The following is a 15,931-nucleotide window of genomic DNA, read 5'->3' as shown; positions in this document are numbered from 1 at the left end:
AAGGATCCAGGAGTTGGGGGCAGAGAGGAAGAGGAGAAAAGACAGCCAAAAGCCAGAGCAGCCGGGCAGCCCGAGCATCGAGGGGTGAAAGGGCTGGGGGGTTAAGGGGACAGGGAGGGGTGGGTGGGGGGAGAAGAGCCTGAGCTGGGAGAAAGTTGGGAGCCCTAATCCTCTCCCCCGGGCTCGCCCAGCGGTCAGTGGCGCACGGCAGCGGCCGGGCTGAAATATGATAATCAGAACAGCTGCGCCGCGCGCCCCGCAGCCAATGGGCGCGGCGCTCGCCTGACGTCCCCGCGCGCAGCGTCAGACCAATGGCGATGGAGCTGAGTTGGAGCAGAGAAGTTTGAGTAAGAGATAAGGAAGAGAGGTGCCCGAGCCGCGCCGAGTCCGCCGCAGCCGCAGAGCCTCCGCTCCGTCAGCGCCGCCGGCTCCGATCGGACTCCCCCGATCTGCCAAGGGCGAGGGCGCGGCGCAGCGGCCGGGCGGCAGCTCTGCTCCCAAGCCTGGGCAACCCCTGGGGCCACTGTTTTCCCACGTAAGCCACAGCTCCAGCATCCTCTCTGTGGCTGTTCAACCAACTGTACAACCACCATTTCACTGTGGACATTACTCCCTCTTACAGATATGGGAGACATGGGCGATCCACCAAAAAGTAAGAGGCTGTTTTACCTTGTGGGGCTCGGTGTGCTGTTCTTGTGCTGGGGGAGGAGGGGGTGTCTCTCTCAGGCAGGGGTGCCAAAGGCTCGTTAGAGTTGGAGTTCTTCATTGCCTGTAGAGAAAGAGAGAGAGAGAAGGTGGTTTTTTTTTTTTTGGTTTGGTTGCGCCCCCCCCCCTTGTTGCCGCCACGCCTGCATGCTTGCTGTGGGTTCTGGTTTTGGGGTGCGGGGGGGACGGGATAGGGGAAGGAAACTGACCGTACCTTGTATTTGAATCTGCCTGTGTACCTTTCCCCAACCCCTGCCTTGTGGTGCTAAGCGGTGATTTTCCTCCTCGGGAATCCAGAGTTTGGGGAGAAGGTTATTATGTTGCAAAGGTCTGCCTGCACACACAATACCGAGAGATAGGAATTAAGCATTAGACTTGCAAAAGAGAAAGAGTGACAACTGTATTGATGCCTGCTCTTGCTAACAATATCCAGTCCTGGGCGTTATTGAAGAACGTGCTCCGTGGAAACATTCCCTGCGTTCACTTAACGTTCTAGTCAAAACCTTTTCTTCTGACTTGACTTCTCCATAATCTTTCCTAATGATTATAGCAAGGAGGGAGGAGGGGGAGAAAATGCGAAAGGAACGGGTTTGATTGTGCGCTAGTTTTACAAATATAGACTATTCAAATCTGTATTTTACATGTATTCAATTTCATTTTTGTGAGAGAGAGAGAGTGTGTGTGTGTGTCAAGGTTTTGATGGTACACTTCAATTACCATCCCGAAGTGCAGTACTCTGAGAGGGGTGGGGGTAGGGGGGAGGAAAGGAAAGAATTTCTTCTAGAGTACACCCTATAAGAGAACGACACTAAAAGTGTGTTTATCTCCGTAGGAAGTAAACGGTTAGTCAATCATGTATTTATTTTCATTTCAGAAAAACGTCTGATTTCCTTATGTGTTGGTTGCGGCAATCAGATTCACGATCAGTATATTCTGAGGGTTTCTCCGGATTTGGAATGGCATGCGGCATGTTTGAAATGTGCGGAGTGTAATCAGTATTTGGACGAGAGCTGTACGTGCTTTGTTAGGGATGGGAAAACCTACTGTAAAAGAGATTATATCAGGTATGCCTCTTTTCTTTTTTCCTTACGTTTTTAAGATTTCCGTGACTCTCCCCACTTCTTATTTATTGTTTGGTGTGGCTGTGTTGTTTCGGGGGAAGTTTGCCTTAGTAGGGTCCGGCATGGAAAAGTCACGCTTTCGGTATTTTTATTTAGTTATTTTTGCAATTAAACTATGCTTTTCATTTTACTTCTTGCGGGATGAGAGTTTCAGAGTCCATATATTGTCCATATATTGTGTTGTGTCAAGGCTGCTTGTCTTCTCTTGGAATTGGTGGTGGCCAATTTAGTTTCCCCTTTCATTGTCTCCTTTCCAAAACAAACACAAATTTTAAAGATGGTTAAATGAGGGCTTCCAAACCTTAAGAGAATTTTTATCTACTTTTTTTACAGTATAGTACAAGCTTCTATTTATTTAATTTCTGCTTAAATTAGTAACTTAAAATCCTTTGGGAGGGCTGTCAGTTAGATAAAAGTTTGAGCAAAGAATGTTTAGATAATGCATTAAAAAAAGTAGAACTATTATGCCCTTTTACTTTGAGGGTGAGATCTTCCTAGATTTTTCTTTAAACCAACTGAAATATTCCTTGCAAAAAGACCGGAAATTTAATCTTTTTAAAATATTAACCCTATAGTGACACCTGACTGTCTTATCTTATCTGAACTGATGAATTAGAGCAGATCAAATTGCCTATCATCTGTCTATGAACAATTGGTACATTTAGATAATTGAACAGCTTCCTTTCTCACATTAAAATCTAGTAACTGATAAAATAAGTGAAATGCTCGTATTGACAAGACTGAAACCACAGAGGAGCTTTCTGCCTTTAGTTTTTGTTTGCTGTTGTTTCATTTAGCAAAGAATCATCGGGATTTGCAATTCTGAAGTTTTCTCTTAATAGTGTGTTTATGCTATTATACAGAATAAAACATTCAGGGATATTTTATTAGTTTTAATAACAAAAAGAAGAGATTATCTTTGCAGCATTGGCGACAGCAGAAAAGAATTTTAGTCCAAGGACAATTTACGATGACTATATTTTAGTAAAAGGGAACTTGAGAACTTTAAAGTTAGGTTAAGATTTTAATATGTAGTCACAATTTCTTCCTGCCTACGTAGTATCCTTTTTCTGTCATCACAAAGAGGTGAGTATAATACTGGCTGATAAACCTGAATGGTACAATTTTTAAAATACTTCGAAAGAAAATGGAAAGAAGGACAGTGGGACACAGGAAAGGGAAGGGATGTTGTAGATTGTTTGGTCACAGGCAATGTAGAGTCTTCATCTTAAAAATTGGGCAGAGAGAGGAATGAAAACTTTTGAATCTACCTTCTAACGGTTCACTGTTTCGTTGGTTTGGCTGGTGTTTAACTCAAGATTGGGGAGGTGGGGAGCTCACTTGGCACCAAGGGGAGAATCTTTACTCCTGTGAAGACATTGTTTTGCCCAATTCTACCCAGGGCACTGCATGCACCTTGTTCTGGATAACCCCGGGCCGGGGAGGGGAGGAGCCCAATTCTTTTTATTTCCCCTTTCTCCATTTTCCCTTAACTCTGCATGTTTGTTGCACACTTGTGTGCCCAGGCACACACCATTGAAATTCTTGTAGTTATAAAAAACAGAACAGGGTGATCTTTGGGATTTCCAGAACTCCCTTGAAGGAACAGAATGGCCCGGCTTTGTGTGGGTCTTTTCTCCCTTCCATTTTCTGGGTAAAAATGGCCCAGCCTCTGCTATTATGGATAGAAGGGGAGGGGACCATGGCAATACCTAGACAGAACCTATAGGAATTGTCCCCTGGAAAGAAAAGGCCAGTGTTAACGGAAGACTTTAGAAGTGAGTCTTCTTAGCTTTCAGGCTGCTTATGAGTCTACAGCGAAATGCAACTTGAAAAGAGATTGCGGGAGCAGAGAAGGTTAAAAAAATGAGAAAGATGAACATAGAGGAGACTTTGCCTGAATCCCGTGGCCTGCAGGAAATCTTTAGCTGCATAAAGACTATATTGGTAAAGGCTTTGGAAACCTTCAGCGGTTTCGTTTTGTTGTTCTGCTTGTGCTTTTACATGTGATCACAAATGAAATGGGCTTGCTGTACCATTGTTTCGTTGCAATTTCAGACATTTCTTGCCGAAATTGAGACACAAAGAATTGAAAGATTGAAAATACGGGGGCAACTGGCTATTGGGGGGGTCCCCCTGGTTGTCTGAAAAGACAATCCTGGGACTGGTTCCCTGAGGCGGGTGGCTAGAGCATCAGTACTACCAGTATGTTTTCCTTGGTTTGGTCTGGGTACTGATAGACCTGGAGGTTCCTGGGGAAAAGAACAGGAGTTAAAAGCAAGAAAAAGATGGAAGGAGGGAGAAGGAAAGGGATGAAGACTTCTTTCCGATATTCTAGCTAGATCTGTTTAAGAATACTGATTTGTCAGCACATCTCAAGAGCTGGCGGCTTCCCCCCCCCCCACACCAGGTCGCTGGAGAGATTCAGCTGGGGCAATGCCTGCCTGAAATGACCCCCATCTCCTGTGCTTCTCTTCCCCGTCCTGGGCCTGGCCCTGCGCAGGTTATACGGGATCAAATGTGCAAAGTGCAGCATTGGCTTCAGCAAGAACGACTTCGTAATGCGCGCCCGTTCCAAGGTGTACCACATCGAGTGTTTCCGCTGCGTGGCCTGCAGCCGCCAGCTCATCCCCGGCGACGAGTTCGCGCTCAGGGAGGATGGACTCTTCTGCCGCGCCGATCACGACGTGGTGGAGAGGGCTAGCTTGGGCGCCGGCGACCCGCTCAGTCCCCTGCATCCAGCAAGGCCGCTGCAAATGGCAGGTACTCAACTGTCCCTAGGGAGACCCGTCTCCCCGGGAGGCAGGTACTGGGGCTATAGGAGCGTCTTCTCCTCCGGCTCAGCAGTCTTGTTAGCCAAAAGGTGGTTATGAGGTGGTTAAATGAAGTCTTAACAGGTACCATTTGCAACACCCGATGCTCTTTTGCAACCAGGATCAATGCAAGTACTGTCTACCCTGACTCCCTCGGCACACCTACAGGGCTTTATGCATATGAGTACACACGAACTTGTGTACATACATACCCCATAAGCCCAAATGGCGTCTTCAGTTCTACCTCGGCTTCCAAACCCTGCCTTTCTGAAAACGGGCTTCAGCTTCCTGCCAAGTACTCTCCAAGCTAGGGTGCTTAATTAAAGGGGTGGAGCCCTAGGTCCTTGGAGCTTCCTCCTTAACCCAATGAAGGAAGCCTAGGTGCCCTTAACATTATTTCACCTCTACATTTTTTTTTCCTTGAGACTCCTTTTCCAACCCAAAACGTTTTTCAATTTTATTTTATTTTCCTCTGGCCAAAGAATGGGTCCTAAAAAAGATACAGTCTTAATACCTGCCAGCCACTATACTGAGCTGTAATTTAAAACTGTCAACAACCTAATCTGCAGTAATTGCCTTTTAAAAGGAGCCTGCCTCTTTAAACCACTCAGTCGGTGTGACTTGGTGAGAATTCCGTCTTCAAGCCTGTCCCCACAGCTCTAAATTGACCCCATAGGTGTTGTCCTGACCCCAGGGATTCAAGGAAGGTCTTGATTTGTACCATATAGATCAGAGAGCAGTTTCTCCATAAAGGAAAGTGGCAACAGCAAGGCTGGTCAGGATCAAGGCCCCACAGAGTTTCCTACCTGCCTTCAAGTCTGCAAGAGATCTACAACTCTCCCTCCTGGAGTTTTAAAGCAACCTTTGCAACTAAATACTGGCCTTGAGGACAGGACAGCTTTTTTCCTTGCCTCCCCCTCCCCCATTTCTGGCAGCTCTCAGAATTCTGTCCTGGGGGATTTGTGACAAGCTTGAATGAGGGCAAAGCCAAGGGTGGGAAACGGAGGGGGAAAGAACTATTGGGAGGAAGGAAAGGGATGTTTCCCAGCGGTAGTTTATCTGGGGCCTAGACAGCTCAGCAGAGTTTCAGTTTTCCTTTGCTTGGGTCAGGAACATCCCACGATGATTAAGTACTAAGAAAAAACAGGGACCGAAGAGATGGCTGCCATACCGAATATCTTTAGCCTCTCTTCATATGTCTGTCCTCTGGGACTGAAGTTCAAGGCTGTCTGGTAGAACTCTGGGTCTTCTGGGTTACACACCTTCTGGCTGGTGTGGCCTCTCTGTCACTAAGGTGTTTTGCCTTTCCTTCCCTGATTTCCTCTGTGGCCTTAATTCAAGAAGAACACTGAGGCCTGGAAGTGGGCTCCATTTACTTAGGAGAAAAAAGTGAGCATGGGGAAAAACAGTTCAGAAAAATGCCGCCCTGTTATGAGCTGGGAAGCAGATACTGCTATTCGGGGCTAACTTCTGCTGAGCTAGGCTGGCGGGGCCAGGTTGTACACTCTCTTATGTCCTTCTTGCTCTCACCTCAGCCCCTCACCCCCACCCCAGTTAGAGTGTTAGGGCTGCAAACATCAGCCCTTGTGGGAAATGCGGGCGGGCAGGCGGGCAGCCTAGCAGCCTGGCCCGATGCTCACAGCGTTCCTTGCCACGCAGCCGAACCCATCTCTGCCCGGCAGCCAGCCCTGAGGCCCCACGTCCACAAGCAGCCCGAGAAGACCACCCGCGTGCGGACTGTGCTGAATGAGAAGCAGCTGCACACCTTGCGGACCTGCTATGCCGCCAATCCCCGGCCGGATGCTCTCATGAAGGAGCAACTGGTGGAGATGACAGGCCTCAGCCCCCGCGTGATCCGAGTGTGGTTTCAGAACAAGCGGTGCAAAGACAAGAAGCGAAGCATCATGATGAAGCAGCTCCAGCAACAACAACCCAATGACAAAACGGTGAGTGGGGGGGGGGGGGCAGCCAGGGACTCCAGGAGGAGAATGAACCCTGGCAAAATCCATTCTGGTACCTAGCCTGGCTGATGCTAGTAGGAACTCAGACAGGGAGGGCCTACCACCTCGATTTAAACTAGATCCGAAGGGGTAGAGGATGGAGGCAATCAACGCTGCTGGGAGCTGAAGCCCAGGCAGCCCAGGTTCCTAGCAGAGTGGGAGAGGCTCAGGCTCTTCAGTCTCAATGGAAGGTTACAGTCACCCCCAACAAATGGCTGGCAGCAATGTGGCTAGCTTGGGCTTACTAATAGTTGAGGTCATCAATTCCCCAGATAGCAAAGGGAAAAGAGGGTCAACACTTTCAGTACTTGTTCAGGTCCAGAATGCTGACCAGGCTCTTGGGCTCACCTTACCACTTATGATTACAACCTCTCCACATTGAGGTCCAGAATGTCCTCCAAGGGGCTCCCACAGGGAGCCTCTACTGTACCTCCAGCCAGGCCTCCTCAGAGGTCTCTTGGCCCTGGAACTGTTAGCTGTGGGCAGTAACCCCACCCTGACTGTTAAACTAAGCTGAAGTCTGCCTGCCTGCCTACCTGCTGGCCTTCCTGCCTTCCTTTTCCTCCACTTCTTTTTCTTCTTCCTCTTCCTTCTTCCCCTTCTTTCTCTCTTTTTCTATCTCACCCCCCACTTTTTTTTTTGCTTCTTTGATCCTATTTTTAAATGTCATAAAACTCATTAAATGTCATGAAACTTGGCAGGCTGGGGTACTTTCTAAGTTGGTTACTGCTTAATAGTACAATAGCAGGCAGATCCAAAAGCTGTGAGTTGGGGCTGGCTCTAAAAGGAGAGCTGCTTGGAGCAATATCCCAGAAAGTCTCCAAGAAAAGAGGCTGAAGGGAGACCCAGCTGGCCTCCGATTTGTAGGAGGCTGTGCCCTCCAAAGGCAGATGGGAGGAACTGGGGAGGAGCTAAGAGGTAAGGGGAAGTTGACTGTCAGAGCATATCTGCTCTAATAAGGTCTAAGCAGATGTAAAAGTCCAGCCCACAGAAGTAGAAAAACAAAATTGAACTCTAGCTAATATCCATAGGTGCAGCAGATTAACTTGAGTCAATAAAGGGCCACTATATAGATAAGATAATACCTGAGTATATTTGCTTAGCCAGTGCAGACAAAGGAGGGAGGGAGTTTGCTCATTAACATGTTGGGATGGGGTTTTTTCCACAGAATATACAGGGGATGACAGGAACTCCCATGGTGGCTGCCAGTCCAGAGAGACATGATGGTGGCTTACAGGCTAACCCAGTTGAGGTGCAAAGTTACCAGCCGCCTTGGAAAGTACTGAGCGACTTCGCCTTGCAGAGTGACATAGATCAGCCTGCTTTTCAGCAACTGGTAAGTGTCAGTTCCCAGACTAAGGAGGCTGAATTCCTCCCACAGAAAAGGGGTTCTGCTTTAAGTGTCATTGAAAGATTAAGGAGGGGGAGGGTATTCCCTAACCTCAGGGTAGTGGGGAGACTAAGGAGGTATGATAGTGTGGTGGTGAGGTGGGAGACAAATGCAAGAAAAACAACCGTTCTTGTTAGTCTTTTTTTTCAAATAATGAGACTGCATAATTTGTGTATATAGAATGACTTTTAAAAAAATCAAGCATATTTTCTAGGATTAATTTTATGATGTCTAACTAGAAATAGGAACAAAAATATGCAGGGCTGTAAAATCATGTTGCTGAGACATGAGTTTGTAAGGACGTGTCAATTATATTAGCAGTCAGTATTTGCTACCTAATAAGCATGTGTACCTAAGTCAAGGTGATTATAATACATACTTAAAGATTATAATATATAATATTATCAATAATCAGCAAATACCTGACCAATGTACTATTTTCCTATTATCAATAAAGAGATGACTTGATTGCAATAATTGATAAGTAGTTTGAATCTATATCCTTTTCTCAGGATACCTTAATCTAATTATATACTTAGACACTTTTATATGCACTACACACATATATATATATTTATATTGGTTATATACTTTACATTCTAAGTGGCATGTATAGCAAAAGGAACATGAACTCTACAACTGGGGGGGAAAGTGTTATTTTACCTGTGAAAACCCATTTTATCATCAGCTTGTTTCGCAGACCCAGAGCAGAGAATTAATTTATCTTTCACCCATCAAAGGCTTAAGGAGTCAAGATAGATTAAAGAAAGCATTAAATGTCCTTTTAAATATGATAAATCTATTTGTTTTCTTTTTTGTTTAGTTTAAAATATTAATCAGCACTATAAGATCCTATTTTACTGAATGTGAGTCGTGAGTCTCTGTTCTCAAAACTTGTTCTTCCATTAGAAAGAAAGCTAAAGCATTAAAGGACAGCTTTTTACCTTCACATTTGTCCTGAGGACATTTGCTTTGTCAGTGTCAACAGTTAGGTAATTGGCCAGGGGCAAGTGGTTAAAAGGACTTGGCCCCTAGGCCTGTGTCTCTATAAAAGGACAATCTAGAGGGTAGGCAAATTTGAGAAGTCCCTTGACCTCCTAAGGGGAAAGTTGAGTAGAGTAGAGGGGGAGGTAGTTTTGGAACTAGGGGGCAGGGTGAGTATATCTTATTTTAGAGTCATTATTCTGATGGGTTAGTTGAGCAAAATTTGGAAGATAGAAAGTATGTGAGGGAAGGGTTCAGCACAGCCAAGTGTTTGTGTATTTTCTGAAACATTAGTGCCAAACAAGAGCAGTAAAGGGAATCTGAAGTAGGGGAAGAGGGTGTGGCTGCAGAAGATTGTTTACAACAGAGATATATGCAGAGGGTTTTTTTTTTTTAGTTAAAAGAAAGAGTCCTTATTTATAACGTGATGATGTTATAATATACGTATCTCCTCTGGGAAAGAAGAGTTTGATTTAGTCAAAGTGAGAGGGGAGGAGAGAGGCAAGGCAAGAGGAAGAGAAGAGAGGGAAAGAAGGAGGAGGAGAAAGAAGGAAGGAGTAGGGAGGGAGCTAGAGATTCCTAGACTGGCAGCAGAACATACAGGAGAGAAAGCCCACACTGTGAGCAATCTAAGGAGTTAATCATTGTTCTGTGGAATCTTCTCTGAGTCTCCTGTCAGGATATGAGATTGTGTTATGGATTTTCCCACTGAAAAAAGAGAAGCTATGAAGCCTAGAGACAGCTCAACTAGCCTGCTCCCGGGACAACATGTAGCCGGCAGGATAATTTTATTTTGAGCGTGCTGCATCGTAGAGTCATGATGCCATCTTACAGCGAGAAACACGTTTGCTCTTAAATAATTTAATGCAACATAATGTTGGGAATTCAGTCTGAGCTAAAACACAGATCTTTAGGATGATGGGAAAGCGAGAGGATTCCTTCTCAAGCTTTTCTCATGGACTTGCCTTAAGCCTGTCAAAAGTCTGATATATTGTGGCTATCTTTATCTGTTCATCCACTTACATAAACATTTGTACATGAATCCACGCTATGGTGAGTTTATATTTTATAAATACGAGAATAGCCTCCTGTATTGATTTTTTTCAACCTTCCATACAGGTCAATTTTTCAGAAGGAGGACCAGGCTCTAATTCCACTGGCAGTGAAGTAGCATCCATGTCCTCTCAGCTCCCAGACACACCAAACAGCATGGTAGCCAGTCCTATCGAGGCATGAGAAACATTCATTCAGATGTATTATTTTTCCCTGTTGGAGAAAGTGGGAAATTATAATGTTGAACTTGGAAACAAAAAGTATTTAACGACCCAGTCAATGAAAACTGAATCAAGAAATGAATGCTCCATGAAATGCACGAAGTCTGTTTTAATGACAAGGTGATATGGTAGCAACACTGTGAAGACAATCATGGGATTTTACTAGAAATTAAAACAAACAAAACCTGAAACCCAACATATACTATTCAATGACCTTAGAAGTACTGAAGAAACAAACAAACAAAAAAGACGTTTTTAAAACGTAGGGGATGAATATCCAAGGATCTCAAAAAAAAAAAAGAAAGAAAGCATTTTCATTTCCCTTGCACATCTAAAGAAACGCAGAAATAGAAAAAAATTTCTAGTACATCATAATCTGAATGGTGCTGTTTCTATATTGGTCATTGCTTTGCCAAACAGGAGCTCCAGCAAAGAACAAGAAGAGACTGGCATCAGTGGCTGAAAATCTTTCAGGAAGGTGGGAGCTGCATTGGTGTGCGATGTTTTTAGTTGACTTACCAAGGGGTTCATTGAAATCCTAAGCTTCTTAGCATGTTCTACAGCTGGTTTCTTTTTTACTTTGGTCCCTTTCCATTTTTTTTTTTGAGATCCATCCTCTATCAAGAAGTCTGAAGCGACTTTAAAGGTTTTTGAATTCAGATTTAAAAACCAACTTATAAAGCATTGCAACAAGGTTACCTCTATTTTGCCACAAGCGTCTCGGGATTGTGTTTGACTTGTGTCTGTCCAAGAACTTTTCCCCCAAAGATGTGTATAGTTATTGGTTAAAATGACTGTTTTCTCTCTTTCTGGAAATAAAGAGGAAAAAAAGGAAACTTTTTTTGTTTGCTCTTGCATTGCAAAAAAATTATAAAGTAATTTATTATTTATTGTCAGAAGACTTGCCACTTTTCATGTCATTTGACATTATTATTTTTTTTTGTTTGCTGAAGTAAAAAAAGAGATAAAGGTTGTACCGTGGTCTTTGAATTATATGTCTAATTCTATGTGTTTTGTCTTTTCTTTCTTAAATATTATGTGAAATCAAAGCGCCATATGTAGAATTATATCTTCAGGACTATTTCACTAATAAAAGTTTGGCATAGATAACTAAATAAACGCAATGATTCAGGGTCCCTCTTTTATATACTTATTAGCAAGCCTTTAAAATATCTGAATTTAAGGATTGCATGTGAATGGGGGTAAACTGAGGTATAGTAGGTGTGATGTTGTATTGCAAGTAGTTAGGGTTCCGTTTGCAAGTCTGGGTCTCAATAGTTGGGTCAAAGTTGTTTGGAAGAACCCCTTAGCTCTCTGCTGTGATAATGTTACAGGTTTTGTGGAAATGAAATGCTGCTGCCTCTATTCTGCCTTCAACCTTTCCTTCCTCCTTCCCCTCCTTCTCTCTCCCTCCTCAGTCCTGCCCCATCCATCCACCCACCCTCAAACGGAAAAGCATCCTGCTTTTTAAATAGCTTTTGATTGGAGCCACTATTTTATTTTCTTAGAGTTCAGTGCTTTATACCAAAGTCTCCAGTTTAGGATTGTTGAAAGGACCCATATTGGAAATGTATGCTCTTGCTAAAGAGACTTTGTGCCATTAGTTAGTAGTGGCGGTGGACTGAGAAAATGCTGCTTTATTTGTGCAGAAGGAAAAGGCCTAGAGAGGAGTTTTCTCAGCAATCCCCAGACCCAGGACCCCTCTTCCCACGCTCCATAGCTTCTTCTGACTCGGCAAGTAACTTCCTTGGGGTACCTGCCGGTAAACGTGGGTAGGCTTGCTTTCCGGGGTCAGACACCTCCAGCACCCGTTTCTTTTAGCCATAGTTCACGGGTGCGCGCCAGAACCCAGGTGTAGACGTGGGGTACTGCCCCCCCCCAAACTGGCTTTCTTCGTGCGTCCTCGCGGTAGTTTATAGAGTTAGGGTGGGGTGCCATACTGTTTTCTCTCCCTCTCCCTCCCTCCGCCCTCCAAGCCTCAGTGAGACTTTGACTCTTTTGGAAACTGGATTCATTTGTATGCGCGAGTGTAAAGCCGTTTTCAGTATCTGACAACTTAATAAATACAAAAGCTAAAGTACCTTAATCGTGTGTCTTGTGGCGGCGTTACCCTCCCTGGGGAAGGGGGGGGAGGGGGCGGTTCCCGGACCAAGAACAGGGCGGGGGCCGGGCTGGAGACCCCGCGGGGCCCGCGGCCCCAGCTCGCAAGTCGCCTTCCACCCTCCGCAAACCTGCCACAAGTCGGAAAACGAACCTCAATTCGGCCTTTTGTTTGGCGTCGTTCTACATAACGGGTTAATTACAGGCTCGAACGTGGGGGCAAGAGAGAAAACAAACTTTGCATTGAAAATGTTACAGTGCATTAGGCATGCCCGTTCATTACTTTGATTGTTGTGTCTAATTCTTGACAGAGGGGTAATAATTTGGCCGGCGGTAATAATGGCTTGTAGTTGTCTGTTGGTGTGTGTGTGTGTGTGTGTGTGTGTGTGTGTGTGTGTGTAAAGAGTTTGGCATTATCTCGCACCGATCTTCCCAGAAAGGCTTTTATTATTTTTTTTCCTTTTCTCTTCTGTCTCCGTCTAATCTCATGTCACCGGACTTGACCCTTTTAGCTTCCTGTTTGCTTTATCTATTAGCCAGTCCTCCCTGCCCCCTTCCTGGTTCTTACCACCTACTTGGAATATCTATTAAATAAACATGTGTAAGGAAAGCAGGTACACATGACCAAGATGCCACACTTTAAAGTTACTAGTTAGCCAGGCCCCACGTGAAAACTATTGACTCCACCCCCATTCCCTTCCCCAAACATGCATCTGGTGGACCCTTGTGTGAATCTTCGGACCAAAAGAAAACTTTATAGCTAGACTTATACAACTGAGCACCGTTAATTGTGATTTTTTCCCCCTCTTACCATTGACTTGCAAGATTCGAGTTATGAGTGTGTGTGTGTGTGTTCTTGGGAGGGCGATTTTTTTTAACACACATAGATGTCAGTCTTCTGAAGCCACAGCTTGAATTTAAGCAAAGCAATTTAGGAGGGGGGTGATGAATGATTTTTGTTTCACTTGCTAGATTTGAGATATTTGTTGCCCGATAGTTGAGCGTGGATTGATGGGTAGATAGCATTCTAGGTCTTGTATTATTCATGCGAAAGGTGTGTCTTCTCCTTCTAGACTCTGCAGCATGTGCTCTAAAATGTGTAGTTGAAACGTCTTCTTGTTTGCAAATCGCCTCTTGCACTGCTCTTCCCTTTGAAATTCCTAATGAAATTCCTCCTGTTTGTTATTATCTGTGTGCTTCCCTCCCTTATTACTCTGAATCCTTCTTTCAGTACTTTATGACTCATTTCCTCCAGCTTCTGCTGGCTAAAATTTAATGCAACTAAAAAAAAAAAGATGCTCCCCTTAAACCAGGGAAACTACAAGAGTATCTGTAGTCTTAAAGCAAAACTTTTCAGAGAAGTGACACCTCTAATTTGGTCTTTTTCCCTTCAAGAAATAAAATTTTCTCAATACAAAAAAAAGAACCATACATAAAGACCCCCTCCCGTTTTTGAAACCACTTCTGATCATTGTAATTTTATAGGGTTGTGTTCACTGACAATGTTTTTGGAGTTCAAGATTAAATAGACACCTTTGTGATGCGCTGCAATTATTCACATTGATCAACTTGTTAAACTCATTTTCCTGACCACTGTTCTCCTCTGTATCATTGTTCTATACTTTCACCTTACTGTAGAAGTACTTTGTGTTTCCTTAGCACCTTAAATTTAAAAGCCACAAACAAGATCAATCTCATTGAAATATAACTATTGTAAACCCCATGTGGATTTACTTAGCCTTTTCCTTTTTCTTAAAAAAAAAAAAAGAAGGAAAAAAAGTTTGCAACCCAGTCCAAACTTCACAAAGAGATGCTTGTGTGGCATTCAGCCACTTTGGACTTTCAATTTTATCACAAATACAAACTAAGCAGAAACTATTTATTTTCCTATTTGTAAATTTCGGTTTTGTCAATTCTTGTAAGGGAGATTTAGAATCCAAATTTTGCTTCAGTTCTGCTGCTTAAGAACTATTTACTTCCCTTTTATTAATCAATAATTAAAGATTATGTCACAACAAGGAAAGTCTGGTTTTCTTAAGGTTGCTAGTAAGGATTTGTGTGTGTGTGTGTGTCACACACGTGTGAGTTTATGTGCATGTGCATGCATGTCTTAAAAAGTATTAGTTTAGAAAATGGCTCCAAATCTTAAATTCTTGTTATGAGTTGAAGTCAAGCAAGTAACATAATGTCTACAGTGTGAGTTGGCACTTTTAAAACTAAAAGTAGTTAATTTAATGACTCTGGCATCGGATTCTGTTTACTGATCTTTTTTGATTATTGTTTTCTTGATAACCAAGCAAGCCACTGAATGGCTGTTTGAGCCCAGGCGCCACAAACATAAACTTCACAGCTTACAATGTCCCAAGCTGTGATGGAGGATCTCTCTACACCTCCCCGGGACTTCTGAAGTGTAGACAGAGAAGTTGTTTCACAAGCAGCCAAGAAGGGGAAAGAAGGGGGAGGGGGAGGCTCTGAGCGTCCTGACTATCACATCCTTCAATTTTTAAGATGCTTAAGCTCTGGGCTCTGCGAAGCCAGTTTCTGGAAACCAAGTGAGAAAGTAAGACTCTTTCCGGAACTTCATTTTAAAACTTCTTGATTCTATTTAAAAAATACTTTGGAAACTTTTCTCTATATCTTTGCAAAAGAGCACGGCGTTGATAAATAATTCCTAAAGAATATATATATATATATGTATATATATATGTATATACATATATTATTTTTTCCCCTCAAAAGGGGCCGCCCAAGTTTGGGACAGATATGGACAGATTGCCCTTTTTTTTTCTTTTTGGTCAGGTGGAGTGGAAAGGTGGAGTGCCTCTTCTGACAATTCATTCTAAGGAAGCTCCACTTTGCTGCCTATTTCTGGCCTAGGGTTCTGTTTTGCCCTTTACCGATCTAAAGTTCTAGTTCTAATTCTGTGACATGAGGGATTGACTTGAGTTGGTTACTGTATGTATGTATGTATGTATGTATTCACTAACTACAGGGTCTTAGGGATTTTCCCACTCCGTGCATTCTTTCGTTCTTCTGTGAGAGCGAGCCCTCAAACAGTTGGGAAGAGTGCTGGAAAAAAGAAGGGCGAGGTGTGGGGGGGGTCCCCTCACACTGGTCTAACCAGCCCTACCACTCCCTCAGTCAAGTCAGGCCCCCGAACCTTTAGAGGAGGGACAATCGTCAGGGTCCCAGAGAGAGGGAGAGGGGGTCCCAGCTGACACCCCCCTCCCCGTCTCCACCTCCCTTTCTGGGGAGTTGATCAGGTTGGCAGATCTGGAGGGCTAATCCAAACAAGGCGCTTGACTTGTGAGGTCGCGAGTCTAGACAGAGCTGGTGGCTCGGCGGCTCCTTATCTTTCCCTGGGATCAGCCGAAGAGGCGCTCTGCGGCCCGCTGCACCCGGCCCGCCGGGCCGGCCGCCATCGCTGCCCGGCGCTGACTGCACAGCAAACAGCACCTGAAGCTTTACAGCTCGCTTTATTGTCTAATGGAGAATCCTGAAAAGCGTTCATTTGTCTCGTCGGCCCCTCGACCCGAGTGCTTTG

At 44.2% G+C, this 15,931-nt stretch overlaps 1 protein-coding gene across 2 annotated transcripts; it reads left to right on the top strand.

Annotated features, from left to right (window-relative positions):
* Positions 1-341: 341 nt before the first annotated feature.
* Isl1 (ISL LIM homeobox 1) lies at positions 342-11,410 on the top strand. 2 transcript variants are annotated; one of them, XM_013018563.1, is made up of 6 exons: positions 342-652; positions 1,580-1,769; positions 4,330-4,589; positions 6,299-6,585; positions 7,808-7,975; positions 10,133-11,410. In XM_013018563.1, the coding sequence occupies exons 1-6, from the start codon at positions 625-627 to the stop codon at positions 10,247-10,249; spliced, it is 1,050 nt and encodes a 349-aa protein (XP_012874017.1). In that variant the 5' UTR covers positions 342-624; the 3' UTR covers positions 10,250-11,410. The 2 variants fall into 2 exon arrangements, with proteins under 2 accessions (XP_012874017.1, XP_012874018.1); XM_013018564.1 differs by having other exon boundaries at positions 625-652; positions 7,877-7,975; positions 10,133-10,249.
* The last annotated feature ends 4,521 nt before the right edge of the window (positions 11,411-15,931 follow it).

The sequence above is a fragment of the Dipodomys ordii genome, unplaced genomic scaffold (genome assembly GCF_000151885.1).
Source record: "Dipodomys ordii isolate 6190 unplaced genomic scaffold, Dord_2.0 Scaffold41, whole genome shotgun sequence".
Classification (NCBI taxonomy): Eukaryota; Metazoa; Chordata; class Mammalia; order Rodentia; family Heteromyidae; genus Dipodomys; species Dipodomys ordii.
This window is presented reverse-complemented; position numbering and strand designations above follow the sequence as displayed.